Source organism: Phascolarctos cinereus, unplaced genomic scaffold (genome assembly GCF_003287225.1).
Source record: "Phascolarctos cinereus isolate Bilbo 61053 unplaced genomic scaffold, phaCin_HiC Scaffold_5;HRSCAF=322, whole genome shotgun sequence".
Taxonomy (NCBI): Eukaryota; Metazoa; Chordata; class Mammalia; order Diprotodontia; family Phascolarctidae; genus Phascolarctos; species Phascolarctos cinereus.
In genome coordinates this window covers 110978287-111004597 of record NW_027555958.1, presented here as the reverse complement: position 1 = coordinate 111004597, position 26311 = coordinate 110978287, and the positions used below count along the sequence as shown (strand labels likewise).

The 26311-nt window shown below is 37.2% G+C and overlaps 1 protein-coding gene across 4 annotated transcripts in view; it reads left to right on the top strand.

The window, feature by feature from the left end:
- AIG1 (androgen induced 1) overlaps positions 1–26311 on the top strand; it is a 349985-nt gene that overhangs the window by 140818 nt on the left and 182856 nt on the right. For all 4 annotated transcript variants that reach the window (XM_020972493.2, XM_020972491.2, XM_078155100.1 and 1 more), the window contains one exon: positions 1767–1868. In XM_020972493.2, coding sequence (XP_020828152.1) covers positions 1767–1868 — 102 coding nt within the window. The remainder of the gene's footprint in view (positions 1–1766; positions 1869–26311) is intronic.

Sequence of the window (26311 nt, the reverse complement as noted above, 5' to 3'; positions counted from 1 at the left end):
AAAAAATAGGTTGAGATGATCAAAGAATCACTACACTCAATGAAAACCATGATTAAAAAATAGCCTAGACATTACATTTCCTTAACCACCAAAAGACACTTATGTAATCCATAGAATATCATAATCAAAATCTAAAGTTTCTACATCAAAGAAAAAAATATTGTGAGGAGCCTAGAGAAGCAAGTACTGAGAAGTTACACTTAGAATCATACAAGAACTGACAACTTCAACTAAATGAGAAATTTTGAAATGTAATATTCTAAAAGCAGAGGAAAAGGGCTTGCAGCATTGAATGCCTTAACCTGGAAAAGTGGGCATAATCCTGTTGGAGAAAGAATGTCTTTAATAGAATAGAATGCTATAATGATAATAACTAGCATTTATATTGGTTACTCTGTTGTGCCGCTGGGAGACTGGCATTTTTAGGATGGTTCTGGAGTGGAAGAAGTCACTTTGTTTTATCACTATATTTTTAATGTTTCAGTTTGGTGAAAATTTTAAGTTTTTGCTAGAATGGGTTGCCTTCCTCATTTCAGGCAGTCATTCTGGCCAGAAAGTTTGAACTATCCTTTTCTGCATATCAGCTTTTCTGCCCTTGGTTTCAGTAAATTCTCTTTCTTTTCCTCTTACCTCTTTAACTATTCCTTCTATCTTCTTCACTAGCTCTTCTTCCTCTCCCCAGTTCCTTAGCAAGTGTTCCCCAAAACTCTGCTCTTGCCCTTATTCTTTACTCCTAAATTTGCTTTTTTCCTACTTCCCTCTTTCAGTGTATTTCAAGAAATAAATTAAAATCTCCCAGATCTTTTAGAACCAGAAAATGGCATCCCCATTTACTCAGTGTCCCATATTTTAAAACTTGATACATTGTTTTATTCTTGGTGAATCTCTAGCCTAGCATTCATCTCTATCCCTTCCCCTTTGTCACTGCTGCCACTACCATCTTCTTATAAGCCTCATTGCTATCTGCCTAGACTATTACAATAACCTCCTAACAAATCTGCCTGTTTCCTATGTCTTTCTTCTCCAACTCATGCATTAACAAGATAATCTTCCTAAAATGTGAGTAAAGTCATGACATTCCCAACATTCAAGAATCTTTAGTGGCACCCTATTGCCTATCAACTAGTCTTTAAGCTTCATACGTGATATTGAAATCCTTTCACACTCTAGTGTTTCTCTTCTTTTTTGGTATTATCTCCTTTCTCTTTCCACATATACATTAAGATCCAGGCAAATTAAACCACTGTTTTGTTCAGTGTACTCCTGTTCCTCTTTGTCTACAGATCTTGTCTTTTTAAAATTCACTTTTATTTTCAGTTCCAAATTATCTCCCTCTCACCTCCCACTCCCTTACCCATTGAGAAAAAAAGTAAAACAAAACTGGTTACAAATATATGTCATTAAACAAAACAAATTCCTACATTCGCCAACTTTATATCCTTTAAGCCCAGCATAAACACCACCTCTCCTTTCTGAAACTTTGCCTGATACCACCAGTTTACAATGATCTTTTCCCCATATATCTCCCATATTATTTGGTTCTGCACCTTTCTAAAATGTTTTGCTGCTTTATATTTGTATCACTGTATGTTATTTTGTATTATAGTTATCTCTGTATCTGACATCTGTCAGAAAGAAAGCTCCATGAAGACAGATATCCTATTTTTGTTTCCCCTAGTGCCCAGTACAATGTTGTTCAATACTTTTATTGAAATTTATTGAACTGTAGCTTGTACTTAAGTATTTTTTTTTTGTCCCTCTCCTAGTTTGTCGTGACTGTGTTTTGGAGTATCTACATCTATGATAGAGAGATGGTTTACCCGAAGTTACTTGATAATTTTATTCCTGCTTGGCTGAACCATGGAATGGTGAGTAGAGCAAAACAGATTATATTCTTTTTTTTTTAATATGGTAATAAGTATATTTTCTGGTGCTTGAATTGCTATTGTGCCTTCATGGATTATTGTTAAATGCATGCAAAAGAATGGATGACCATTAAGGAAGAAAGATGTAAGTAATTAAAACCTCTTCTCTTTTAATGACCAAATTGAATTAGTATTAGGCCTATTAAGTAAATTGACCCACTATATATACTAACATAGGGCTGCTGTTATTTGTTTTGTAGTGAAACCACATTTAATAAAATGCTAGTTAATCAGTTCAGCTTCTGAGAGAAAAAATTAAATTATTATTTTACGTTGAATTGTCTCCTCCCATCTTACAGATTGAATACTAGTCCATGCCTCATCTTCTTTCTATCCCTTTATTTTCCAACCCTTCTCTACCCTCACCCAGAAATATTAATAAGACCCCTTTGGAAGCAGAATTGTATTGGATAATTTCTCAAAACTAATTGCAACTTTGGAAACATTTCTATTTTTTCCTTTAAATGCTGAAGAAATATGTCCTTGCCTATTCTTTGTTAATAGAACTCTTTTCCTTTCCAATCCCTGTTTGTTGAGTTCTTCTTTGGTCTTTTCTGATTGGAGAAGCTTATAGCCATTGAGATTTTGGCTTTTTTTCCCAATCTCATCCCTCTTGATGCCTTAGATATTATAATGCCTTCCCAGACTTCCAGTCTGATGATTTTTAATGCTTTATCAGTCTCTGAATGAGGGAAATTGTTTGCAGAGGAACTTAGTATTATCTTATTGCTTCAGTTTCTGAGGCTGAAAATTGTCTGTTTTTGTTCTTGTATTAAATTTATTTGGAGGCCTGCATTTTGGTCATAGCCATTTTTAGAAAATGTCACAGGATGCTTCTGGTGAAAAGGGCAGTGCATCACAGAAATTATAGGGGAAAGGAAGAGCTCTAAATGCTACGACCAAAATAAAATTCCCCTTCCCCACTTTGGTATATTTTAAGAAAAGTAGTGCGTAATAACAAATGTACATATGATTGTGCTAGACTGACTTTACCAAGTCTTTCTAAAACAAAATATAATGACTGGTATGTTTCTATGCTTTCCTGAGCATCCAGGAGGTGGCATGGTGTAGGGGAAAAGGGCTTTGGATGATGAGTTAGGAGAGGGGTTTTGGCTCTATCATTAACCAGCTATGTGACCTTTAGTAGTCTATTTAAACTCTCTGAACCTCATTCTCCCTACCCATAAAATGAAGGAGTTGTACTAAGTCACTTCATTTGTTTCTTCTCTTTGTAAAATCCTGTGAATTTTCACAAGTCACAATTTTCTGATGTCATTCTAGAACTGCCATATGTAATGACTGAAAAAACACCACTGAGCCAACCAATAATGAAATTGTACCTGCTTTATAACTATGATTTGGATAATGGGTTTTTTTTGTCCTCAGAGGGTGTTTTAGACATATGCATACCCATTCTCATTCTTTCTTAATGGGACAAGTTGAACTTTTACTGCTACAAATATGGAGGGCAGAAGAAATATGTTAAGGATATTCTGAAGGAGAGTTTCTACATTAAAGTTGTAAACTTCTGGAAAGCATCATTTGGGATGTTTCATCTGAGAGTTAGATGTTCTTTCTCAGAAAAGATTTCAGGTCAAACTTGAGCCTCAGACACAGAGTTGCAGTGAGTGTTAGATTTTGTACATGGCTGCTGCAGCCACAAATCAAAGAACAATCTTTCCATGTTTTCAGTGAGGAAAGAACTATGGCTCACAAATTAGTCATTTCAGCTCTGTCCAGGTGCAGTCATCATCAATAGCTTTATCTTCACTGTCTACAAGTGAACAAAGTATACAACCTAGTGAAGTGAGGGCATTCTTGAAGCCCTTGTCTGCTGTATTACTGTTTAGAACTAGGAGCTACTTTCTTGGGGGTGATGGGGGTGATTAGCAGAGAACAATGGAATTACATCATAGGGTAGAACATTCTAACTACTTAACCACTTGGCTCCTTTTCTGCATCTCTAAACTGTATGTAATACCATCAGTCTGAAGAGTTGATCACAACCTCTGTTGGTTCCAGTTTTACATTTTTCTGAGGCTGAATGTTTCCAGCAGGCAGTTTATTAACCAAATTTCCAGCCTTCAGACCTTAAGTCTGTGTCTGCTTTCAGGATTGTCCTTCAGACAACTTTGATAACTAAGTTAAGGAACACAACTCGCACCTTGCTTGATCCTTTGGACAGACTTCCTCTGCACCATTGTTCCAGAGATCACAAGTGAACCTTTTGAGTATACTCTCTGTTGAGAGCCAAAATATCATGTCACTACAGCTAATTAAGTCTTTTGCTCCTTAAGATGCCTTAGTCTATTGTAGAGGGCCTAATCTTTACACCTAATAGTAAAAAGGGGGCTGATTTAGCCCCTTTGTAAAGTCCTGTGTCAAGTACACTGTCCAGTGCTTGGAGGTCCCTTTGTTGTCTAAGAGGGTTCACATGCCTCCAGGAGAACGTTAATTTTCTTCTCAGATGCAGAACCAGACATTGTTTGTGTGGGCTCAACATTGTTTGTTACCAATCTGGAGTCTCGGACCACAAAACTGAAATTCAATTCATAATATGTCATTATGACACCCTCTTCGAAGGCTTCATGAAACCAACCTTGAATTTACAAAGCTGGAACTTTTTTAGAATTGGAGCAGTAAGTAAGCTGCCGTAGTAGAAAGAACACTGGATTTAGAATCAAAGGACCTGGTTCCAAATCTGATTGCTTCTTCCTACCTTGAGAAAATTTTTTTTCTTTTCTGGGCCTTGACTTCCTCATCTGTAAAATGAAGAGGCTGAAATAAAGTGTCAATTTCGGCTCTAAATTCTATAGTCTTACAAAAGCATGCAGAAACAACAAAATAAAACCCGGTTTAGATTGAATACAAAGCTGCTAAAAACTGGATCTCATTTGTTTGCAAGGAGAGAGAAAGGGCTGGGGAATTAGAAGTTAGAGCAGTGATTTCTTAATCCTAGTTTTATAACCCTACCATGGGGGCTAATGACATTAAAAACTGTCCAAATAAAGAATATTGAACTAGGAGTGAGAAACCTGGGTTGTGGTCCTGATCTGGCGCTTATTAGTCAAAAGAATGGCCAAATCATTTACCCTTTCTAAGATCCATCTGTAATTTCTTATTCTGTAAATAGGAATGTTGATAACTTCTCTGCCCATCTCATTACTGTGCTCAGAGCGTCTGGTGAGATAACACATGAGAAAACAATGAAATACAGTACATCTAAAAGGTATCATTTAATTTTTTAAAAAAATCAATATTTTCCATATACTGCTTTTAAGGGAAGTTGCAAAATCAAGCTGCCATAGTAGAAAGAACACTGGATTTAGAATCAAAGGACCTGGGTTCCAAATCTGATTGCTTCTTACTACCTTGGGAATATTACTTTTCTTCTCAAGGTTTGTCACAAGTTCAAAAAGTTTAGGAACTCCTGCAAATGTGTCCTTTCTTTCCCTCTCAAGAATAGTGGAAGGTCATCTAGGAATTTGTCCAAGTGGCTAGCAAGCACTCCACATGCAGACATAATGTGTCTGTTTGCCCTGTCCCCCTTGGCTGATCACACACATACACACATGTGCACGCACGCGCACACACACACACACACACAGTTGATAGCAGCTGCCAACAATTGTACCTTCCAAGGTTGATGGTGGTACAGTGGTACAAGTAATGCAAAACTGTGGCAGTGTTCTGGGGAGAGAATGAGTGGGGGTACTACAGTCAGCCTGGGCATCTTAATGATGAAGAAGACCTAGCCAGGAAGGTATAAGAAGGCTGGCCAGCAGAAGAGATATTTCAGAGAGCTAATGCAGGAGCTACAAAGGGATTGTTTTCTGATAAGAAGCATGGTTTTTATCACCACTCTCCTGCCTTGTTACTGAGCTCAGTTCTTGTTGCAAAAATAGAACCCTAGGCCCCTCCACTTCTGCTGACCATAATTTTAAAGCACTGTCAGGGGAGCAAATAAGCATTTTAAAGACAAATACCCATAAATATTTAAACTCAGAAAAGATTGTAGACAATTAGCACTGCTGTGTCAGGAAGCACTCAACATGATACAATGTTTCTGCTTATTGAGAGAACTAATTAATGTTGATGAGTGCTTTGAGATCTTGAATGAAAGACACTACAGATGAGTAGGCTGTTATTATTATTGTTGTTATTATAGAGCTGTGAACAGCCATGACATAGATAGTCTGAAAATCACAGCATGAATTATCCATTCTCCGTATAATTTCTGAAGGAGAAAGAAAGGAATTGGGCCCCACCACTGAGCATACTCAATGTGCCATTGTTTCTTATGTGCAATTGAAAATCAAACTAACCTTAATTTAGATGAATATTTAGTCTTTTCAAAATTATTTTGACATTTAATAATTACTAAAGGCAGCTGTAGTTTTTGTACATCTGCCTTTTTAAAGAAGAAAGGAGTGTTAAATGTGTCTGGATGATCATGGGTTTAGTGGAAATACAGAGATGAAGTTATCCTCTTGGAGTATAACATGACTTGTGGAAACTGTCCAAATCTGGGTAACACATTTCATGCATTTGATTCCAGGAGGAGCTTGGGTCCCTCTATCCTCTCACCCTTATGAACTCTGGCTAAAAGAATACCAATGAAAACATTATACTTAAAGAGCCTGGCCTTGTGCTTTATTTTTCTTTTACTAAGAGTTCTCCCTCTAAAGCTGCTCTGAGGTACCTGAGAAAACTCAACAATAAAACTCATAAACTGTAATAGAGGGTAGAAATTCCTTGGGAGCATCTGGCTAGATGGGGTTCACACTTGAAAGGGACTCCCACAGAAAACTCAAAAAGGGCATAGGAATCCAGCAAAAGTAACTATGTTAAATTCATACTGACAGGGGATTTTTGTAATATTTCAAGTTGGTTTTTTACATTTCTAATTTAGTGAAGTACCTTCATTCCCTCATCTTCTACCACTCCTCAGCTGGACCCAAATTTGCCATGTGCATTCCTGCCTTTGAACCCTTCTACAAGCCATTTTTCTTGACTGGAATGACTTTCTCTACGATCCTTTTTTCTCCTCCTTCCCATCTGAATCTCATCCATCCTTTGAGGCCCCACACAACTCTAGCCTTTTCCATGAAGCCTTCCTTGACTGCCCCAGGCTTCTGTGACTTTTTCCTTATTCTGGACTCTTACAAAACTTATTGTCTGTATGTTAGACACTTACATATTGTACACTGGTTTCTGCCATGAGTTTTATCTCCCCAGGTACTCTATGCTGTTAAGAATGTCTTCATTCTTTATATCCCCCATAATATCTAGCACTGTAGCACACATTTGAAAATGGTTGCTTGATTTTTTGATTTCTGATTGAGAATGAATTAAAAAAAGAGACTTCCTTATTGGAACTCAGAAAGTACCAAATAATAATAGTGGGAAGAAGATAAAACTTCAAATAATTCACTTCTTTCCTACCTTTAATGTGTCTTTTCTCTCCAACTTCAGCTACACTATGAGGAAAGTGGGGTAGATGCATACATGCCAGATCTCTCCCACTGCACATGTTACATACTGGTATATGTCAACTACATAATGACAATAATAATAGCAGCTAATATTTATATGGCACTTTAAGGTCTGCAAAGTACTTTGCCATTGTCATCTAATTTTATCCCCACAACAACCCTGGGAGGTAAGTGCATTATGCACATTTTATGAATAAGGAAACTGAGGCAGACAGGTGTGTGCCCATGGTCACACACCTAGGAAGTACATGAATCAGGATTAGAACTCAGGTCTTTAGGATACTAAGTAGAGGGGTCCCTAATTGTTCCCCAAAGAATGCACTGTGTCTCTGTCCTCATATAAATGTGGAGTTCTGGACAATCTAGGAGTAGTGATAGCAGGTGAATAATGGACCAAATTAAGTACAACGAGTAGCTCTCCTGTGTATGGATTATTCTATTTATATCAATTATTTTCTTTCAAGGGCTATGTAAAAAGGTGACTTTTAAATATATTTTCTAGGTACTGCACATTTCTGTAGACTTCTAAGCTGGTTTAAAATTCAAGACTGAAATTGTTATTTGGCTTAAACTCTGAATCTTTTTTTTTTCTTACTAAACACTAAAGATGGGCAAGCCCAGCAATATTTTGAGTTCATCAGAAGGTCTGTAACTCATATTCAAATGTTTTGGGGTCAGCAAAACCCAAAACATGGTTTGCTCAGTACTTTTCTCCTAATCCTTAGACCCATACATATGTCAAAGTAAACCTGTTCCATATGTTTTTAATTCATTTACCCTTAGCTCTTCAAAATGTTCTTTTTTAAGAGCTGTGTGAAGCCCCAAGAGGCTTTTGATAGGGTTTTGGACTAGCAGGAATGCAATTTCTTGGGGATTGACTCCCTTTGATACCACAGACACATCTTTTGGTAGCCACCAAAATTGGCTCTGTGGCAGAAGGCCTTGCTCACATCCTTTCATAAGGTCTTTCATAAATGCCATGTAAACCCATATCCTTTGAATCAGGCAATCACCAGTGTTAAACATGTAAGTTAAATTCAAAGCTTAGTGTTTTTGAACTTCTGGGGGCTCTGTATTTAAGGAAGCATAATTTCCTATTCTCTTTCACCAACAGTGAAAAAGCCAAAAGGTTACACTGAGTAAAATAACAATTTAATAAAATATTCCTTAAAAAATGAAAGATTTTTTTAAAGAAGTTCCATAGGCCTCTTTAAAAATACATCTAACTAATATAAAGTTTTCAGAGCATAATTTTTGTTAATTGGAAAACCTGAGTAGTAAAACCTCAAGAAAACAAATGGTAGCAGTAGAAAAAAAAATAAACTGTTGTAGGATGTCAGCTCCTTGAGATAGAGGACTGATGAATTCTTGGTCTTTTTATCCATGAGTTCAGTATGGTCCCTGGCATACAGCAAGTGCTTACTCAGTGCTTGTTGATGCATTGATAAGAGTGTTGGCTTCTAATTATATAGTGCTCTTTTATGTGTGTTATCTCACAGGAGTCTCGCGACCATCCTGGGAGGTAGATAAGTGTATTCTTAAAAAAAGAAAGTTAAAAAAAGAAAAAAAACTTTCCATGGCAACCTTTAAAAATGCATCTAGCCTTCCCTTTTTTAGAAGTAAGGAAACAGAGGTTCAGAGAGGGTAAGTGAGCCCAAGGTCACAAAGGAAGTCAGTGGAACTTCAATGAGTCTTCTGACTTCAAGGTTCATGCTTTTCCTACTATAGGTATGGCTCTGTGAGGTGACTCATTAAGCAAAGATGTGAAACTGATGACAAGCCTAAGAGAATCATAAATAGTAATGGTAGGTAGCAAATGCAGCAAAGAGAACAAAACATAAGGTAGGGACTGCCCTTAGTTTTCTGTAGCTGGTTGATAGTCATTATTCCCAGAGGCAGCTGGATGGTACAGTGGATAGCAGGCTGGGCTTGGAGTCAGGATTCTGCCTTAGACACTTGTTAGCTGTGTGACCCTTAGCAAGTCCCTTAACCTCTGTTGACCTCAGTTTCCTCAACTGAAAAATGGGGAGAAATAATAGCACTTACCTCCCAGTGCTATTGTGAAGATCAAGTGAGATAAGAATTGTAAAGCACTTAGCACAGCATTTGGCACATAGTGGCCGCTTAGTAAATGCTTGTTTCTTTCTTTCCTTCCTCGGTGTGAATATAACTTAAGTGACTCACAGGTTAATTTTCTGCATTTTTCTTGGTGCTGCTTGTAATCTTTTTAAAGTAAACTGCAATCATGTCCCTCTTGCTCCCAAACCCTTAGTGCCTCTCCATTAGCAACCAAGAAATGCCAAACTCTTTTTGCCTAGTATTCAGTACTTGCCACCACTGGGCACAACCTACATTTTTAGACTTACCTCCCACTGCTTCCTTTCATGCGCATGACACTGTGGCCAAAAAGGACAATTTTATATTCCCTGAATGGGCTCTGTGGTTTCCTTACTCTGAGTTTTTGTTAGAATTGTACCCTTCTAATGCCCTCTTCCATTAACATTCTGTCAAATTCCTATGTATCATTCAAGGCTAAGCTCAAATTCTTTCTTTTGTGTGGTTTACCTGATCCACCCTGCCGGAAGTATTTCCTCCTGTCTCTGACCTAACATAGCATTTTTGCACCCGACTTTCTTATTGCCCTTCTGTATTACAGATTATGTTGTAGTTATTTGTTTATGTGCCTTATCTCCCAGCCATCTTCAAACTGTGCAGCAGGCATTCTGTCCTACTCCTCTCCTCCCACTAGAACCTCTTAGACTCTGGGCTTTGAAAAGAGAGCTTTTCACTTTATCTCAAAGGGTTCTGCATGAATTCTCTACACAGAGAGAAGAAGGGCTTCACTTTACTTAGCCTGGAATCAGGCCACCAAGCAGCTAGGCATGTACCTGCAGCAACCTCTTTGCCAGCCCTAGCTCTCCTGTATGTATTGTCTTCCCATATTTAGGATGTAAACTTTTCAGTGCATGGATAGTCTTACTTGCTTATATTTGTATCCCCCATGCTTGGCTCAGTGTATGGCATGTAGTAAGTCCTTAACAAATGGCTTTGTATTCAGTTGTTCATATTAGAGGAGGACAAGAAGCATCTCATATTCTTGTTTGGGGCTCCTCAATACCTGATAAAGAGCCTTACAATATAAGTGCTCAATAATATTTACTCAATTGGATTAAATGATGTACAACTCAGGATGATTTTGAAGCTATGGACACCAAGTAGACAATCTGTTGGCTGCTTAAGACTGCTCATAAGAGTTATGGTGGGCCTCAACCTTGGCTGACAACATAATGTATCATTCCTTCCATTCTTTCATTTCAATAACTAATTTTTTTGTTAAGTGCCTTCTTTGTATAATGTACTCAGAGATAGAAAAATCATTTAGATGTGTTTCTTGCCCTCACAAAGCATACAATCTTGAAAAGAAGAAATGACAAAAATATGCAGTACTATAGTGCAGAATTAAATATAAAAAGACTTAAGATATAGGGTTGGATCATGGAAATATTATTATGTTGACTGAGGAGAATAAGTGAGGGCTTAGGGGTGGGGTAGGTAAAGGATGAATAGGATTTCAGAAAGCAGAAATGTGGGAGGCCACTCCAAGCATAAGCAAAGGGCTGAATACCTGCCTTCTTTACTTGCAATTCTCCCATGAGAGGCAATATATCTTAGTGGAAATAATGAATTGGGTCTGACTTGACCTGGGTTTGAATACTGCCTCATTTACTTACTATTTAAGTGCATTTTGGAAATGAACTTCACTTTTATGGACCTCAGTTTCCTCATCTGTACAATGAAGAGGCACAATACAGCCACAACCGCAGAGCACCTTAAAGGCTAAAGCTAATTGTCATGTTCCACTCATCCTTTACTAGTCACTTGGGCTTAAAGAGTGTCATGGTGGAATATCCTCAGGCATATTGTCAGTTCACAGAGCTGAGTCAACTCCAAAAAGAACTCTAGTCAGTTTTGACAACCTAGTCATCCACATACAACCCTTTCTGGATGATTTTATGTAGTGCTTTTGATGACCTATTAAGTTGTATTACAGATGTATTACAAAAGAATATTCTGACATTTCTCAAATAATTACAAGTTGAATCTAACCCTCCTGTTGCATCAGGAAGCAGTCTGATATAGTAGAAAAAATACTGCCCTTTGAGTCAGAAGACTTTGAGTCAATCATAACTGTGGGTGAATCACATAACTTCTCTGATCATTCTTTTCTTTATCTATAAAATAGGGCTATAATACTTGCAGTAACTGGGTAATTGTAAGAGCATCAAAGCCTATATAAATGTAAGCTAACATTGTCCTCTATAATGGCTACATAAAATGGGTTGAATAATGCTGTAACTAATATGGAATACATTTGGATTCTGGCTTCTGACAAGTCTATCCATTATGCTGATATCTATCCATCTTATTTTGATCTATTTATCTATCTATCATCTCTGTCTCTGTCTCTTTATCTGTCAATTATGAATTGAAACAACATGAACATTTGTCTATCATTTTTTAATTTATCTTCTGTTTCTCTTTCTCTACCTATCTGTAACAGCAATTTCTATATGTCCTTACATGCCTTTAGTGTCTCCTGCTGCTACACTCCCATTGTTCTGCCCTCAAAACAAAGAGGAACAGATGACCAAAAACAAATGCCTTGACTTCCTCCAAGAAAGTATGCAACTTTTTGCTCCTGCAGGCCCTACCTCTCTGCCAGAGGAGGAATCTGTTCCCTGGCCCAAGCATCATGACTGGAGTTATTTAGAGTTTGTCTCCCTTTCAGTGTTCTCTCCATTTGCCTTATGTTAGACACTCCATATTTTCCTGGTTTTATTCAGGCCTACACTTTTAAGAGGCAGAAAGCAGGCCAGCTGAATTGATAGGATGCTGTCTCCTCTGATATAAGATGACACTCTGTGCTGAGCAGAATTCATCCTCTGATGGACTTGTGTTCTCCCACCCGGTCTCTGTTACGTGTTGACCTCAGGCACACCTTTAATCTCCATGTCTTCCCACCATTTTGTCCAGTGATCCTAGCATTTAAACCCATTTGGTTTCCCTTACTCTCTGGCTGGATGAGAATCAAATGATCTTCTTTCCTCCTTTCCCAGTTTGAACCACTGCTTGCTATTTCTAGCTGTTGTTCAACTTCTAATCTTGGTTTTGATGCTTGCCTCTGTCCCTTTCCTCATTGGACTGTAGCGGTTTCTCGGCCAACAAGCAAGGCCCAGCCCCTTTGGACATAACTATAGGTCCACAACATAACTCTCTTTTATTCCACAGTAACTGGGCGTAAGTCAAAAATGACATTGTCTATTCTGATATGACCAGCAGTCACATACCATCTTTTAGTAGTCTTCGGATGTTATTGAATTGTGTTGTACATTTCAAATTGCTTGATAATGGTGTCAGATGTGGTGAATGAATGCAGTATAAAAATCTTAATAAAGTTTCCTAGTCTCTTCCTATGTCAGACATGCAGCAGAAAGTGTGCCTGATATGTAAAATTCTAAAGCCACAGTGGCATTCTAGGCATCCACAATTGTCATTTATTAATGGATGCAAACCGCCACTAAATCTCTCTTCCAGTGCCTTGTTGTGGGATGGAGGTGACCTTAGGCTTTTGAGGCTGCCAACAAGAACACATGTTTTGGCAGGATCTACCAACTTGGCAAGGCTTCAAGCATGGACCAGTGAAGGACTGATGATGTCTTTTGTCTAAAGACTATCCTCTCCCTAAGTTCAGAAAGGCTCATCCCATAGGATGACCACAGAGTGATAAATTTGTTGGCTACAGCAAAGTCCCAAAGACCATGCCAAGTCATAGAGGAGGAATTGCTATTTGCATTGGGGAGGGAGGGTACCCACATCACAAAATCATAGACCCTTGAAATATTGAAGTATAATGGACACAGATGGATTTAGGCTAGCCTCTTGCCACAATGGAAAACACTGGGAAGCTAGGATAGGTCCAAAATCAACTTTCTTGCAAAAAATGCTAATGGTGGTAGTGATTTTGAGATCTCAGATTTCTTCAGGCTGCCACATACTGAAAGAGCCTGTGGATGGTCTGAACATTAGTACTGCCTTTCCTTTTTTTCCTGCCTGAAATTCTATGCCCTGAAGCTTTATATTCTTCCTATTTTTTAGGGTGGCAGCAGTGACTTATTAAGAAGTTGGGATAGACAGTATCTCAATGCTGATTGACTGACTGACTTTATGTTATTTTGCAAGGCCTTGTCTTTGATAGGAGAAGGTAAATTAAGAAGGTGATTGCAATGTTTTGCAAGATTCCCTCTTGATGTGAGTGAAGTCTTCCTTGCTTCCTTCCTTGCTACAGAAATGTTTATCTGGAATTATGGGCATATGTAGTAATTATAGTAATATTCCAACCCAGAATATTTCATTAGAATACTGATAAAATTTCTTGCATCTTAGATTGTTTTCATTTTTACCTTAATAGTGATACTTAATTTTTTTCTATCTCCCATGTTGACCCCTTTCTATTGTGTCTCATTTATATTGTTTGTAAAATGGAAAGACTGGCACTTGTTAATAATTTGTTTCTTGGACAACGGCCTAAAAGATATTCCAAAGGATCATATCTTGGTTCCTTTCATGGGAGGCAAAAATACAACCAAATCATCCCACTTAAACTTTTTTTTTGAAAGACATCTTGTGAAAAGGCATTTATAGGCTTTCCCTAAAAATTCACCCCTACTTTGTTACCCACTGAGTATTTAACTAGTTACTCTACATTTAGGAAGGAATGTAAATCAAAACAGCCCTCTGACGTTTCACCTCACGGAGCCCTTGCAAACTGACAAAGGTAACAAAAGATGGGAAGGGTCAGCATTGGAGGGGTCAAGAGAAGACAGACACATTAATGTATTTTTGGCGAAATGTGAATCAGTACAACCATTTTGGAATTATGCAAATAAGGCGACTAAAATTTCCATATTCTCTGACCTAGAGATTCCCCTATTAAGCTTATACTCCAAGAATTTCATTGATAAGAAGAAAGTCTCCATGTACATCAGAATATTTGTAACAGCATTTTTTATGATAGGAAAGAATTAGAAACAAATTAGTTGCCTATCATTTGGGGAATGACTAAATGATTGTAGTACATAACTATAATGGAATCTTAGTATACTGTAAGAAATGATTAATGTGATAGATATTGAGAAGCATAGAAAGATTTACAAGAACTGAGGCAGAGTGAAGTAAACAGAGCCAACAATATACATGTCTACAACAATGTAAATGGAAAGAACAATCAATCAAAAGCAAATATTGCAAATGTACAAAGAGCAAGCATGGCTTGAAAGAAGAGATATGAGAAGACGCTTCCACCACACCCCTTTTGCAGAGGTGGGAAGCCTGTGGTCGTGGTACGTTGAATATATTTTCAGACATTTTAAACATATTCATTGATTTTCTGATTTTTTTCTCTTTTTTTCTTTAAAATATTATTTATTATAGAGATAAAAGGGCAGATATTGGGGGGAAATTTGGTGACATATGAAAATTAAGCTATCAATATATTTCTAAGTATACTATTTCATCTCTAAAAGGGAATATACCTCTCACTTATACTCTGCAATGTATAATAGTAACAATAACTGTCCCTAAATATTATTCTGAAATATTTATTCAATAAACTTTTATCAAATATGTATCATGTGGAAAGTTACTTTGAGCAAGCCATTTAGCCTTCCCAGCCCTCAGAGTCCTCATCTGTAAATTGAGGAAGGTAGATTAAATGACCTTTAAGGCCCTTCCCAGCCTTTAAAAATCTATGTGACTATCTTGAGTACTATATAGGATGCTAGAGAGGAAAACTACAAACACAAAAACTTTTCATGAGGGTTTTTACTTGTGTTGACTCAGTGATGAGTGTCAGGGTTGTAGTCTACAACTTAGACATTTGAAGAATCCATCAAATATTAATGGGTCATTGAGAATAATAACCAGTTTGTCCCTAACCAAGAATCTCTTCTATAAAATCTCTAACAAGTGGTCACCCAGATATTGTTTGAGGACCTTTAGTGATGGGGAATACACTGCCTACACAGATTCACTTTTGGAATGGCCTAATTATTAATGCTTTGAGCTGACATTTATTCCTCAATATGAATCATCTTTGATAATTATGATCTGGGGGTAACCAGGAGGTGATCCTCTAAAATATCTTTTAGGCCATTGTCCAAGAAGCAAGTTATAAACAAGTATCACTATTTCTTTCCATTTTGCAGATCATATATCACCATGTAGTTCTTTTATTCTAGAAATAATATAAAGTATTCCTTCTCTTTTAGAGAAATGTGAAATAATTTAGAATTATGGCAATTCTTTCTTGGAATAGCTACAGAATCAATTTTTACGTTAATATACTTCCTGTCTACAAAGGCCAAAAGATTACACTTAGTGATTTAATTAAGATAAATTGTACTTAGGCACAATTGGTTATTCTAATTTAACTGTTATTTTTGATTGACCTTCTTGCTGTTATGTTTGTGAACAACTTTCTACTTAATCCAATTTCCTTCATCAAATAAATTAATTCACTTGGTTTGGCACCATATTGAATTGTCCTTTGTATTTAGGTTGCTACTGCTGCTGCTGCTATTGTTACTATCTCTGTGTGAGACTGAAAAGAGTGATTCAGTTCAATTTAATAAGCATTATTTAAGTACCTATGATATTTGATATGATGGTGTACATCTGTAATCCTAGCCACCTGGGAGATGGAATATCTCTTGAGCTTGAGAGCTCTGAGCTGCAGTGGGCTATTCAGTCTGAGAATCTGCAATATGTTTGACATCAATATGGTGAGTCCCTGGTAGAGTGAGGCCACTAGATTGCCCAAGGAGGGGTGAACTAGCCTTGGTCAGAAACAACAGATAGAAGCTCCTGTGCTAGTTACTGGTGGAATTGAGCCTATGAGTAGCTTCTGCTCTTCCAGAGCTAGGTGAGATGACAAGACCCAGTCTTAAAAAAATATTATAAAAACAAATAGATGAATGAATTTCATGTACAATGCATTGTACTGTGTTATAGTAATGCAAAGATGAAATAGCATGTAATTCTTGCCCTCAAGAAATTTACAGATTAATCAAGGAGAACAAAAAAATATAGAGAGATAAATGTAATACAAATCAAAATGTGATAAGTGTAAAGAAGTGGTCAGAACAAAGTAGCAGGATAGATATCAAGGAAAAAGATTGCTTATGGCTGTGGAGTCATGGAAGTCTTCAAGGAGGAGGTGATACTTGACTAGGATTGTAGAAAAGGAAGGATTTTAGCAGCGAGGGGCATGAAAAGATCCCATTCAGCAATGGAGGGTGGTGTGTGCAAAGGCCAGGAAGTAGGAAAGGACAAAAGGAGCTTAGGAATAATCTAGTTAGACCAAAATATAGAGGATGTGGAGAGAAGTGATATGAAATAGGACTAGAAATGTGCAATCAAAAAATCTCAGGTCTGAACAGGATGGCAGAGGCCATATAGTCCAAGCTGTACAACAATCCCTTCTATAACCCCAAGGACAAGGACATGGAGTCATTTGGCCCTTGTTTAAAACCCTGTAGTGAGCAGGAATCATTTAATTTCTGGAGCAACCTACTCAGGGATAGTTATTGTTAGGAATTTTTCCTTACATTGAGCTTAAATCTGCTTCTTTGGAGGTAAGTGCAGCTAGAATGACATGGGTACATTTAATGTGGAAAGTTCCAGACTTGGGAGCTGCTCTTCTGTCTTGGTCCAGTCCTGCCATGAGCACCCCGGATTGAGGTAGCAGATGCTTCTAATAAATTTGTACTTTATATAATAACAGGATAGATTTATAAATCTGCTTCTCTGTGGCTTCCACCTATTGCTCCTACTTCTGTCTTCTGGGGCCAGTTCAAGCAAAAAAGTTCTATTCCCTCTTCTATATAATGTCTCTTTCTCTGAAGACTTCTTTTCTCTAGCTTACCATCCCCAGTTTCTTCAGTTGATCATCACATGACACCAGTTACATTCTCATCGTTATTAGAGTCATCTTTCCTTTGGATGCACCCAAATTTGTCAGTGTCCATCCAAAAAATGGGTCCCAGAACTGAGCACAGTGTTCCAGGTGTGACTTGACAAGTGAAGGAAGTAGCAGGAGTATATGGGTTCATGAGATCATTGGAGGTATAAGGGACATTAGAAATCATGAAGGCTAGCCTCCTTTTTCATATATAGAAGAGAAAGCTGAGGCCCAGAAAAGTGCCTGTTCCAAATTCTTATGACTCCAAATCCAGTGCTCTTTCTACTATCGTATGGGTTCTCTAGATACCTTGCTTCTTTTACTGCTAGGATCACCAAGCTTATATGAGGATAGCATTACCTCTTTTGATTGTCATCTCATATGGTTGAGTGATATTGAACTTGGAGTCCAGAAAACCCCTGTGATCCTTTCCCTGATAATCCTTGCAAAAAAGGAAATGCGGTTAATTGGGCATGACTTGTTCTCCTTGATGGAGACATATTAGTTCTCAGTAATCCCTGCTTCCCTTTGCAAATGCATATAAACTTCATTTATCTTGACTTTCAACATATTAGCAATGATTTTTCATTTTGTTTCTTATTCTAAGATCACATAAATTGGAGCCACATTGTAGAGGACCTTGAAAGTCTATCTAAGGATTTTATTTTGTTCAGTAAGCAATGAGGAGCCTTAGAAATTTTTCAGTGACACTAGTTGACCTTCATGTTTGTGAAGTGGTGGTAGTAGTAATGTGAGGTATAGAACAGAGAAGAGAGAGACCAGAAGCAAGGAAGCAGTTAGGAGGCCAGTGAAGATTACTAAAGCATCAAACGGGCCTTTCCACATCATACATCACTACTCCCCCACCCCTACATATACATACATACATACATACATATATGCACTCACAAAGTTCTCTATGCTTTGCTCCTGGCCAGCTACATAGTGTGGTAGGAACTCCACCTGCCTCGGCAGACGTGGGACTGAATCCTAGCTCTATAACTTCTTAACTATGGGACTTTCAGTACATCATTATACGGGCCCCCATGTCCTTGTCTATAGAAAGGATAATAATATCTATACCACCACAATCACCAGGGTCTTATGAGGGCAGCATGAGATAAAGAATGCAGTAATTTTTTCAGTTATGAAGTTATCATCATCATCATCATCATCATCATCATCATCATCATTCCCTTTGCTCAAAAGATGCCACTTTTTTTAAACACTCCTAGAAGATGCAGGCTCTAAGCTTCCTAAGGGCAGTGTACTAATCCACATGATCTCCTGTGCCTTTTTCCAGTTCTGTGATTTTGTGAAAACAGCCTGTGTAAATCAGAAGAGGAGTCTTAGTTTAATAGTCTACTTTTACATTTTTCTTTAACTATCCCATTACCAAATCATATAGGGATCTTAGGATTTAGAGAAGGTAGAGATGAGCTAGTCCATACCCCTTATTTTATAGATAAGGAAACTGGGTCTAGAGAGGTTAAGTGGCTTGTCCAAAGTCACACAGTAAGTAATTGAGCCAGGATCAAACCCAGATTTTGTCTGACTCCAAAATTAATTTTTCCCTACCGTATTACATTGGCTCCTCACACTTAATTTTAAGTGGCTAACATGTCAACTTTTGCATAAAGCTCAAGGGGAAATTGAAAGAGAAATACAAACATTCAATTTTATGTATTTTTCTATCATTCTAATACAAATCTAATACTTTTGAATTTTGGGGGGAGATGTCAAATTCAGGACATCTACCTTTGAAAAAAATCAAAATTTCTTCATTTTTAACCAAAAAAAAGATTGCTTTCCCCCTACCCCCAAAAGGTGTAATTGTACCCATTGCAATGAGTTCTGCTTAGCGAACCAGAATTTTGTTGCTAATATTCACACATATGGGAAATATGACCTAATCAGACCACAAATATTTTGCTGCATTCCATGGTGTCTCATTTATTTGTTTAATTTGAAACTATGGCAACTGGATTCCAGCACTTTAGGGGTTTGCACAGACCTACAGTAGGATCTGCGTGGTTTCAGTTTGGCATCCAGTACCACGTTCAATTGAAGACATATGCACAGACTCACTGACTAGATTTGTTACCTGGCTTTCCACATTGGATTGATATTTAATATATGCAACAGCAGCATCCAAAGCAATTTTCAGCAGACATTTGGGTAGATGATTAGCATGTTTTTCTTTTTTCTTTTTTTCCCATTACCTTTCTTTAAGTTTTGTTGGCATGTCTTTTAAAGGCTGTTCAATTTTAAAACAGGCTGTATCTCCACACAAAGCACACCCTTCAAATGACTAATATATTGACCTACTGCCATAGCCATGCTGTTCCAAGCCTGCTACTCTGCAGATGGCAAGGCTTTGGAAATGACCTCGGAGCTTAACCTCTGCCAAGTTAATGAAATATGGACGTCCAAAAAGTAATGTTTTCAAATCAGTTCGGGGGAGTATTAGTGGACTGAGCCGCTTGACTTGGCACTTGATTGTCATTATTTTTAGTCATATCTAGCACTATTGAATGTAACATTTTATTTATTTGTTTGTGTGTTTATTTATTTATTACAAATTACTCTTTAACACCCTTATGAACTAAGGTAATTACATTGCATGATTGCATAGTATATTTCATTGCCCATCCTGCTATTTGCCTTACTTTATTTCCTTCTTTTGCTAATGGAAAGAATAGGAGTGGAGAGTAATGGAGTGACATTGAGTTAATAAATATGGGAGGAATGGCATCAAAGACAAAAGAATGAGATAGTCTTTTTAGAGTGGGGCTGTAAGTAGTAGAAAAAATAGATTTAAGAAGGGAAAGGAATTCTAACTTACCAGTAAACTCATCACATTACAATAATAATAATATTATTATTAGCATTTATATAGTGCCTTCTTCTTTGCAAAGAACTTTATGTATATCAGTTCTCTCTTTTGAGTCTCACAGCAACCTTCTGAAATCGCTTATTATAATAATTATTAGTTATTATAATTAGTTATTATTATGGGTTATCGTGGTTATTATTATCATCTCCATTTACAGATGAATAAACTGAAACCAAGAGAGACTAAGTGACTTGGCCAAGGTCACACAGTTAGTAAGTGTATGGGGTAGAATTTGAGCACAGGTGTTACTGACTTTAGCATTTTATTCACTCTGCCACCTAATATCTGTCATTCCTTGCCTACCAGGTTGTAAATTCTGTAAATATGGAAGGTGCCTTTTTCATCTCAATGTAGAAATGGTTAGAATAATCAAATAGGGCACTTAGTTGATGCTAAAAATAGATAAAGGTTGATGTGGATGATATCAGTGCATATTATAGGTATTTCTATAACATCTTGATGAATGAGCCAACGTAGTGCACACTAGCTACCCGCATCAGACTGTTTTCTCTATTTTGCTTAAGTGATTTTCTCTATTTGGGTAGAATAAATTCATGATTTAAGCCTTCATTGGGAGTCAGCAATCGTATCTCTTCTTCAGTGGGTTGTATGACTTTGGAAAAGTCCACAGAGGAAAGGAAACTAAATCAGACTTCTAGGGTCATCATAGACCATAATGAGACAAAATAGATAACATTTTGAGCTGCTTTTCATTGAATTAAAAAATGGCTTAAATTTGATATATTCTCTTAGGCCCGTTCAAGGCTACTTCTATGAAATCAAATTATAATATTTAATTAAAGAAAAGGAATTTAGGTCTCATTGTACTGAGTGAACAGCCTTTAATATTCTGTCATTTATTTTTAAAAACAATAATTAGCATTTAGTATTTAGATGTTTTATCTCATCGGATCTTCATAATCACCCTGCAAGGCAGGTCCTATTATTAATTCTATTTTATATATGAGGAAACTGAGACTGATAAAGGTTAAGTTCCTTGGCTAAGGTCACACAGCTAGTAAATGTATAAGGTAGGACTTGAACTCGGGTCTTCCTGATCTCAAGTCTGGCACTCTACCCACTCACTACACAACCTACATGCCTCTAAATGTTAGTAATCCTTACTGTTGGATCGAAGGGTACAGTGTAATAAAGCCAGCTTTATTGTCAATATCAATTTATTTTTGCTTTATGAGAGATTTTCCAGTATATTTAGATTGTTACTCTTCAGCTTGAACTAAAATGACCAAAATGGACAAACTTTTTTCTTTAAAATTAAATCGTTGCTTTTGTTTCCAAAACCATAGTTTTATAGTGTTACCAAGGGCACCTACAAATATGAAATTTACAATACACTTTGCATTTGATGTGACGGTTTCCGTTGAAAATTAGCTTGATGATTTTTCTTTAGATATTGATGAGTTTCACCTGTAATTGAAAAGGTAGCATTAAACTATGGTGATGCAGCATCTGAGGTAGTCTTGAGTCAGGAAAAAATAGGTTCTAGGTCCACCCATGACACATAGTGATTCAGTGACCCTGGAAAAGTTACTTAATCTTCAGTATTCAATCAACTCTCTAAGACTTTAACATGTAGAACAGTTACTGATCTTCATATTTAGAATGAATTTTCTTCCTGGGACTTTCCTATATTGACAAAATTACTACTACTAATAAGCACTAACATTTATATAGCACTTAACACTGTTCCAGGCACCGTGCTAAGCACTTTACGACCATTATCTCATTTGATCCTTATAACAACCCTGGGAGGTAGGTGCTGTTATTATCCCCATTTTACAGATGAGAAAAAGGAAAAGGAAATCACAGGTCTGGATGAAAAATAAACTAAATAAAAGGATGTTGATTTGCTAAAGGGGAAATAAACACTTTTTTTCCAGTAGCTATTATTTGGGGAAATCATTTCACTCTAGACTGTTAGCTCCTTAAGAGCAAGGATGGTATAATTTTTATTTTCCTGCCCCTAGCACAGGGGTTGACAATAGTGAGTAGGTGCTTAGTAAATGGTTAGTTGGTTGAATCATTGATATCACCACTCAGACCTTTTTATCTCTTCTCTCAGTGTTATGTTTTGGAATATTTGTGCTTCAGCCATAATATACTTTTTAAAAATATCTAAAATGTCATTGGACATAACTTCTAAAATATTGAGTCCTTAGTCCTTATTTAAAAGATAGCTCTATTTCAGGTCAGCTCCTAAAGTCTTGTCTTTCTTTCTGAAGTAAAGCTTTTGCAACTAAATGTAATAAAGAACAGCAAGTATGTTTCTTGTATCAGTGAACATTAACCATGAATAGTATAAAGGTCTATCCTCAAACCAAAGAGTTAAATGGTAGTGAGGTAGTCTGATTAAGGCAGTCTTTGACTTGGGACAACCACTAATGTCTACAAAAAGGTCCAACTTTCACTGGAGCATTCAGTCTGCCTGAAACTCTGTTTTTCTCTCCAATCAGGTGTGGCTCATTGAGTCCAGGATTAAGTTCTGGGGAATTTTGAAAGTTTTGGAATAGCTATTTTGACCAGCGTGATAGGGAACAAACAGGGAATTACTAAAAGAATTGTCAAGTAAGAGTAAGGATGCAGCTGATGTGAGAGGATTCATTTGTCATGGACCCATGTAGCATAATATGATGACTGTCTCTAGCAAAGGTCACCATTCTCAGAGTTGTAGCACAGCCAGGCTTACCACGTGTTGGTTGTTTGCAAGGCAGAAATGTGAAAAGGTCAAGGGGACAGAGATGCTAAGGTGTTAGTGAGAGAATCATTGAAAGGGTTTATCACAGAATTTGGAATGGTTGGGGAGGTGAGAGAACTCAAATGAAGACGATTATAGTAGATTTTGAATGCTCATTATGAGAATGAACAATAGGCCAGCGAGAATGATAGAAGAGGAATGGGTGAAAGTTGAAGAGTTTGTACTTAGAGAGGAGATTTTGAGTTTGACGTCTTGGAAGTGGAGTAGTTATGAAGAATGATGATGATATCCAGGCTATGCCATATTGGTGGATAGCTGAAATTGGAGGGATATGCGGATCATTTGAATTGTAGTTTCTTCATCACAATTCGTCTTCTATGAACAGTTCATCATTGTTCATCACAGTTTCTTCATCTTTGATGCCAGGGTTTTAGAAGAGTCATTAACATAGCTGTTGAAGTTGTAGACACATACAGTGATAGCAGTAGGCTTAGGAGCTAATGTTTAGATAGCTACAAATGAGAATAGAGAGAAGAGTTTTGTTCTGTTTTGTTTTTAAATAAAATAGTATGTATTGAAGACATTCTTGGTAAATATTAATAGGATAGGATAGGATAGATTGGATAAGCAGTAGTGGGAGGTAAAAAATTCTAAAAAAAACTGTAACTTCCCTGCCTCAGTTTCCATAGCAATGCTAGGAATCATTTTGTGTAAGAAATAATATTGATGCATTGCTTCTAAAGATAAAAGGCATATAGCACATACCAGGATTCATAATTTTATAAGTTTTTGTGAATATGTCTATAGTGTTTAACAGTCTGCAAATGATTGGAAACCGAGAGTAATAGGAATATGAGTTTCCTTTGGGTTAAAATGTAATAAAATGTAATTCACATTTTTAACTTTATTTCCCATAGAAAGGATTTTTAGCTGTCTAACTTTCAGATTTTTTAAAGTTTTATTTTGTTTTCTTGGACTTGAACAGTTTCTCATAAATCCTATAAGCAGAAGGCAGTGAGCTGAATCATGATCTTATACATTTTTGTGGCTGCTTCTGCAAGAACACTGTGGAAATATAGGATTGTTTTTTTTAACTGTCTTTGAGAAACACAGAAAATGCATTTCTACCTTAAGAGAAAAATGAAGTTAAAAATATCATGCTTTTGATTAAAAGTTCTTACTTGAAGGCATAATTTTAGCATATCATCATAATACTTTGATAAAAATTGTTATAGGAAATTCTCATCTTACAAACCAGTTTTTCTCCCTAAAGGTCATTAGTAAGCTGGTTGTTTGCAACTTGAAGCACATTTCCCCAAGGGAACAGATAGAGAGACTAGATTCTGAGGCTATCCCAGGCTGAATTCAGTTCAGCAAAATCAGCAAAAATGTATTAAACATCTACTGTGCTAAGCTCTGGAGGATATACAAATTTATGGAGTCTGTTTGAAATATTGTACATTTTCTGTGATAGATAATGCTATTGAAATTCTAGTAAATTTTTATTTAAAAAAAACACGCTTGCTTTATTATTTGTAGTGATTGAATCAGTGTGGATGTGTCTTCCACTAACACAGAACCAATACTTCCATCCCTTTATGAATTCTTGTGAACAAAAACAGATAAGATTATCCTGCAGCCAGCTTTCTGGTGAAAAGCTTCCCTGAACTTTGCTAGTCTGAAACAATAGACATAAGATCCGCTGCTGGGTTGGCATGTTAAGCCTTTCCAGTTTCATTGGACCTGCCAGGGGTTTGGCTTCAGGGCTATAGCCAACAAGAATATAGAATCAGCTATTCTATATTAATGCCACATTGAGGCATCAGGGTTGGCTCTGAGTGGAAAGAGCAAATCATGAAAGACAATAAGACAAAATTAAGAGTTTTTAAAGTGTTCTTTATTGCTGGTGCTTTAGAAAAGCAGTTATAATTTGAAGATGAGGAAGTAGATGGAGACTACCAGATCGTGAGCTCCTTGACAGAACCAGTAGACTCTGTCTTGTACTTCTCTATGTTCCCCACAGTGCCCAGTATAGAGCCTGGACATAATAGTAAATATTGTTAGGTGATTATTAGATGGTTATCAAAATGCTGAAGGACCTTCTGGACACCCTCAAGGACTACAGAGATCTTCCTGATTCTAAGTCTAATGGTTTGCCCATTACTCCACACTGCCTCTCCTTCCAAAATCGTAGAGGTAGGAGGTGGAATATCAACTTTGGGGAACAGCTGGTAGATCGGTTTAGCCAAAACACAGAGCACTTAAAGAGGAATAAGATGAAATGTCTAGAAAAATGGGTGGGAACCAGATTGTACACCAGTCCCATACTGGAAAAATAAATGAGTTTGTTGGTAGATGAAGAAATTCTAGTGAGGAAATTCAAAAAGTTGCCTGGGACTCTAAGAGGGTAAGTCACTTGTCCGGGGTCACATTGCCAGTCCGTCACCAAAACAGTACTTGAAAATCTTCGTCTTCTTGATGCCTGATTGGCTTTCTCAAACCCTAGGGGTCCCCTGAGACCCTTTTTACTGAATGAGATATATGAAGTCAAAGTTATTTTCACAATAATAATGGCATTTTGATTCCTAATGTGGTAAATAGCCATAGAAAACACGTAACAAAAGCTCTTTGGGATTCTTGATAATTTTTCAGAATGTAAAGGGGTCCTGAGACCAAAAAGTTTGAGAATTGCTGCTCTGAGCCATCCCACAACTCCAGTAAAAGAGTTTTATAAACACATGCACCCAATAGGATATACTGAGAAATTGATTTCTAATTTCTCAAAGCCAAAATGGAGAGTTTTAGGTAGGCACCTTGTGAATAGCTATCATCTCTGGAGTCATCTCTCACCTTCAACTCAAGTCTTTGGCTGAAGTGTCAATCTTTTAGGAGCAAAGTTAGTGTAATTTTTCCCCTTTGATGGTTAGCTCATTTTATTCCTCACCACTTCCCTGCCTGCAGTAACACCACTTTCCCTACAGACCCTGAACCCCTTCATTTTCCTCCTTCCACATGGCATCAAGAGGAATAGCATTCCCCAAAACACTTTACTATCATCACTGCCTTCAGAAACAGTGCTCCAAGCCACCTGGGACACATCAGTGCTTCTCCAGGAAGCAGGGCAAGTAAACAGGCTCATCTCTGCCAATTCACACAGGGAGTCAGAACACAGAAGACCAGGGACATGGAATCAGGTGTATTTGGAACCAAAGAGGTCAGGTATCATGAAGAGCTAGTGAGGGTTTGGGAGTTACCAAGAGA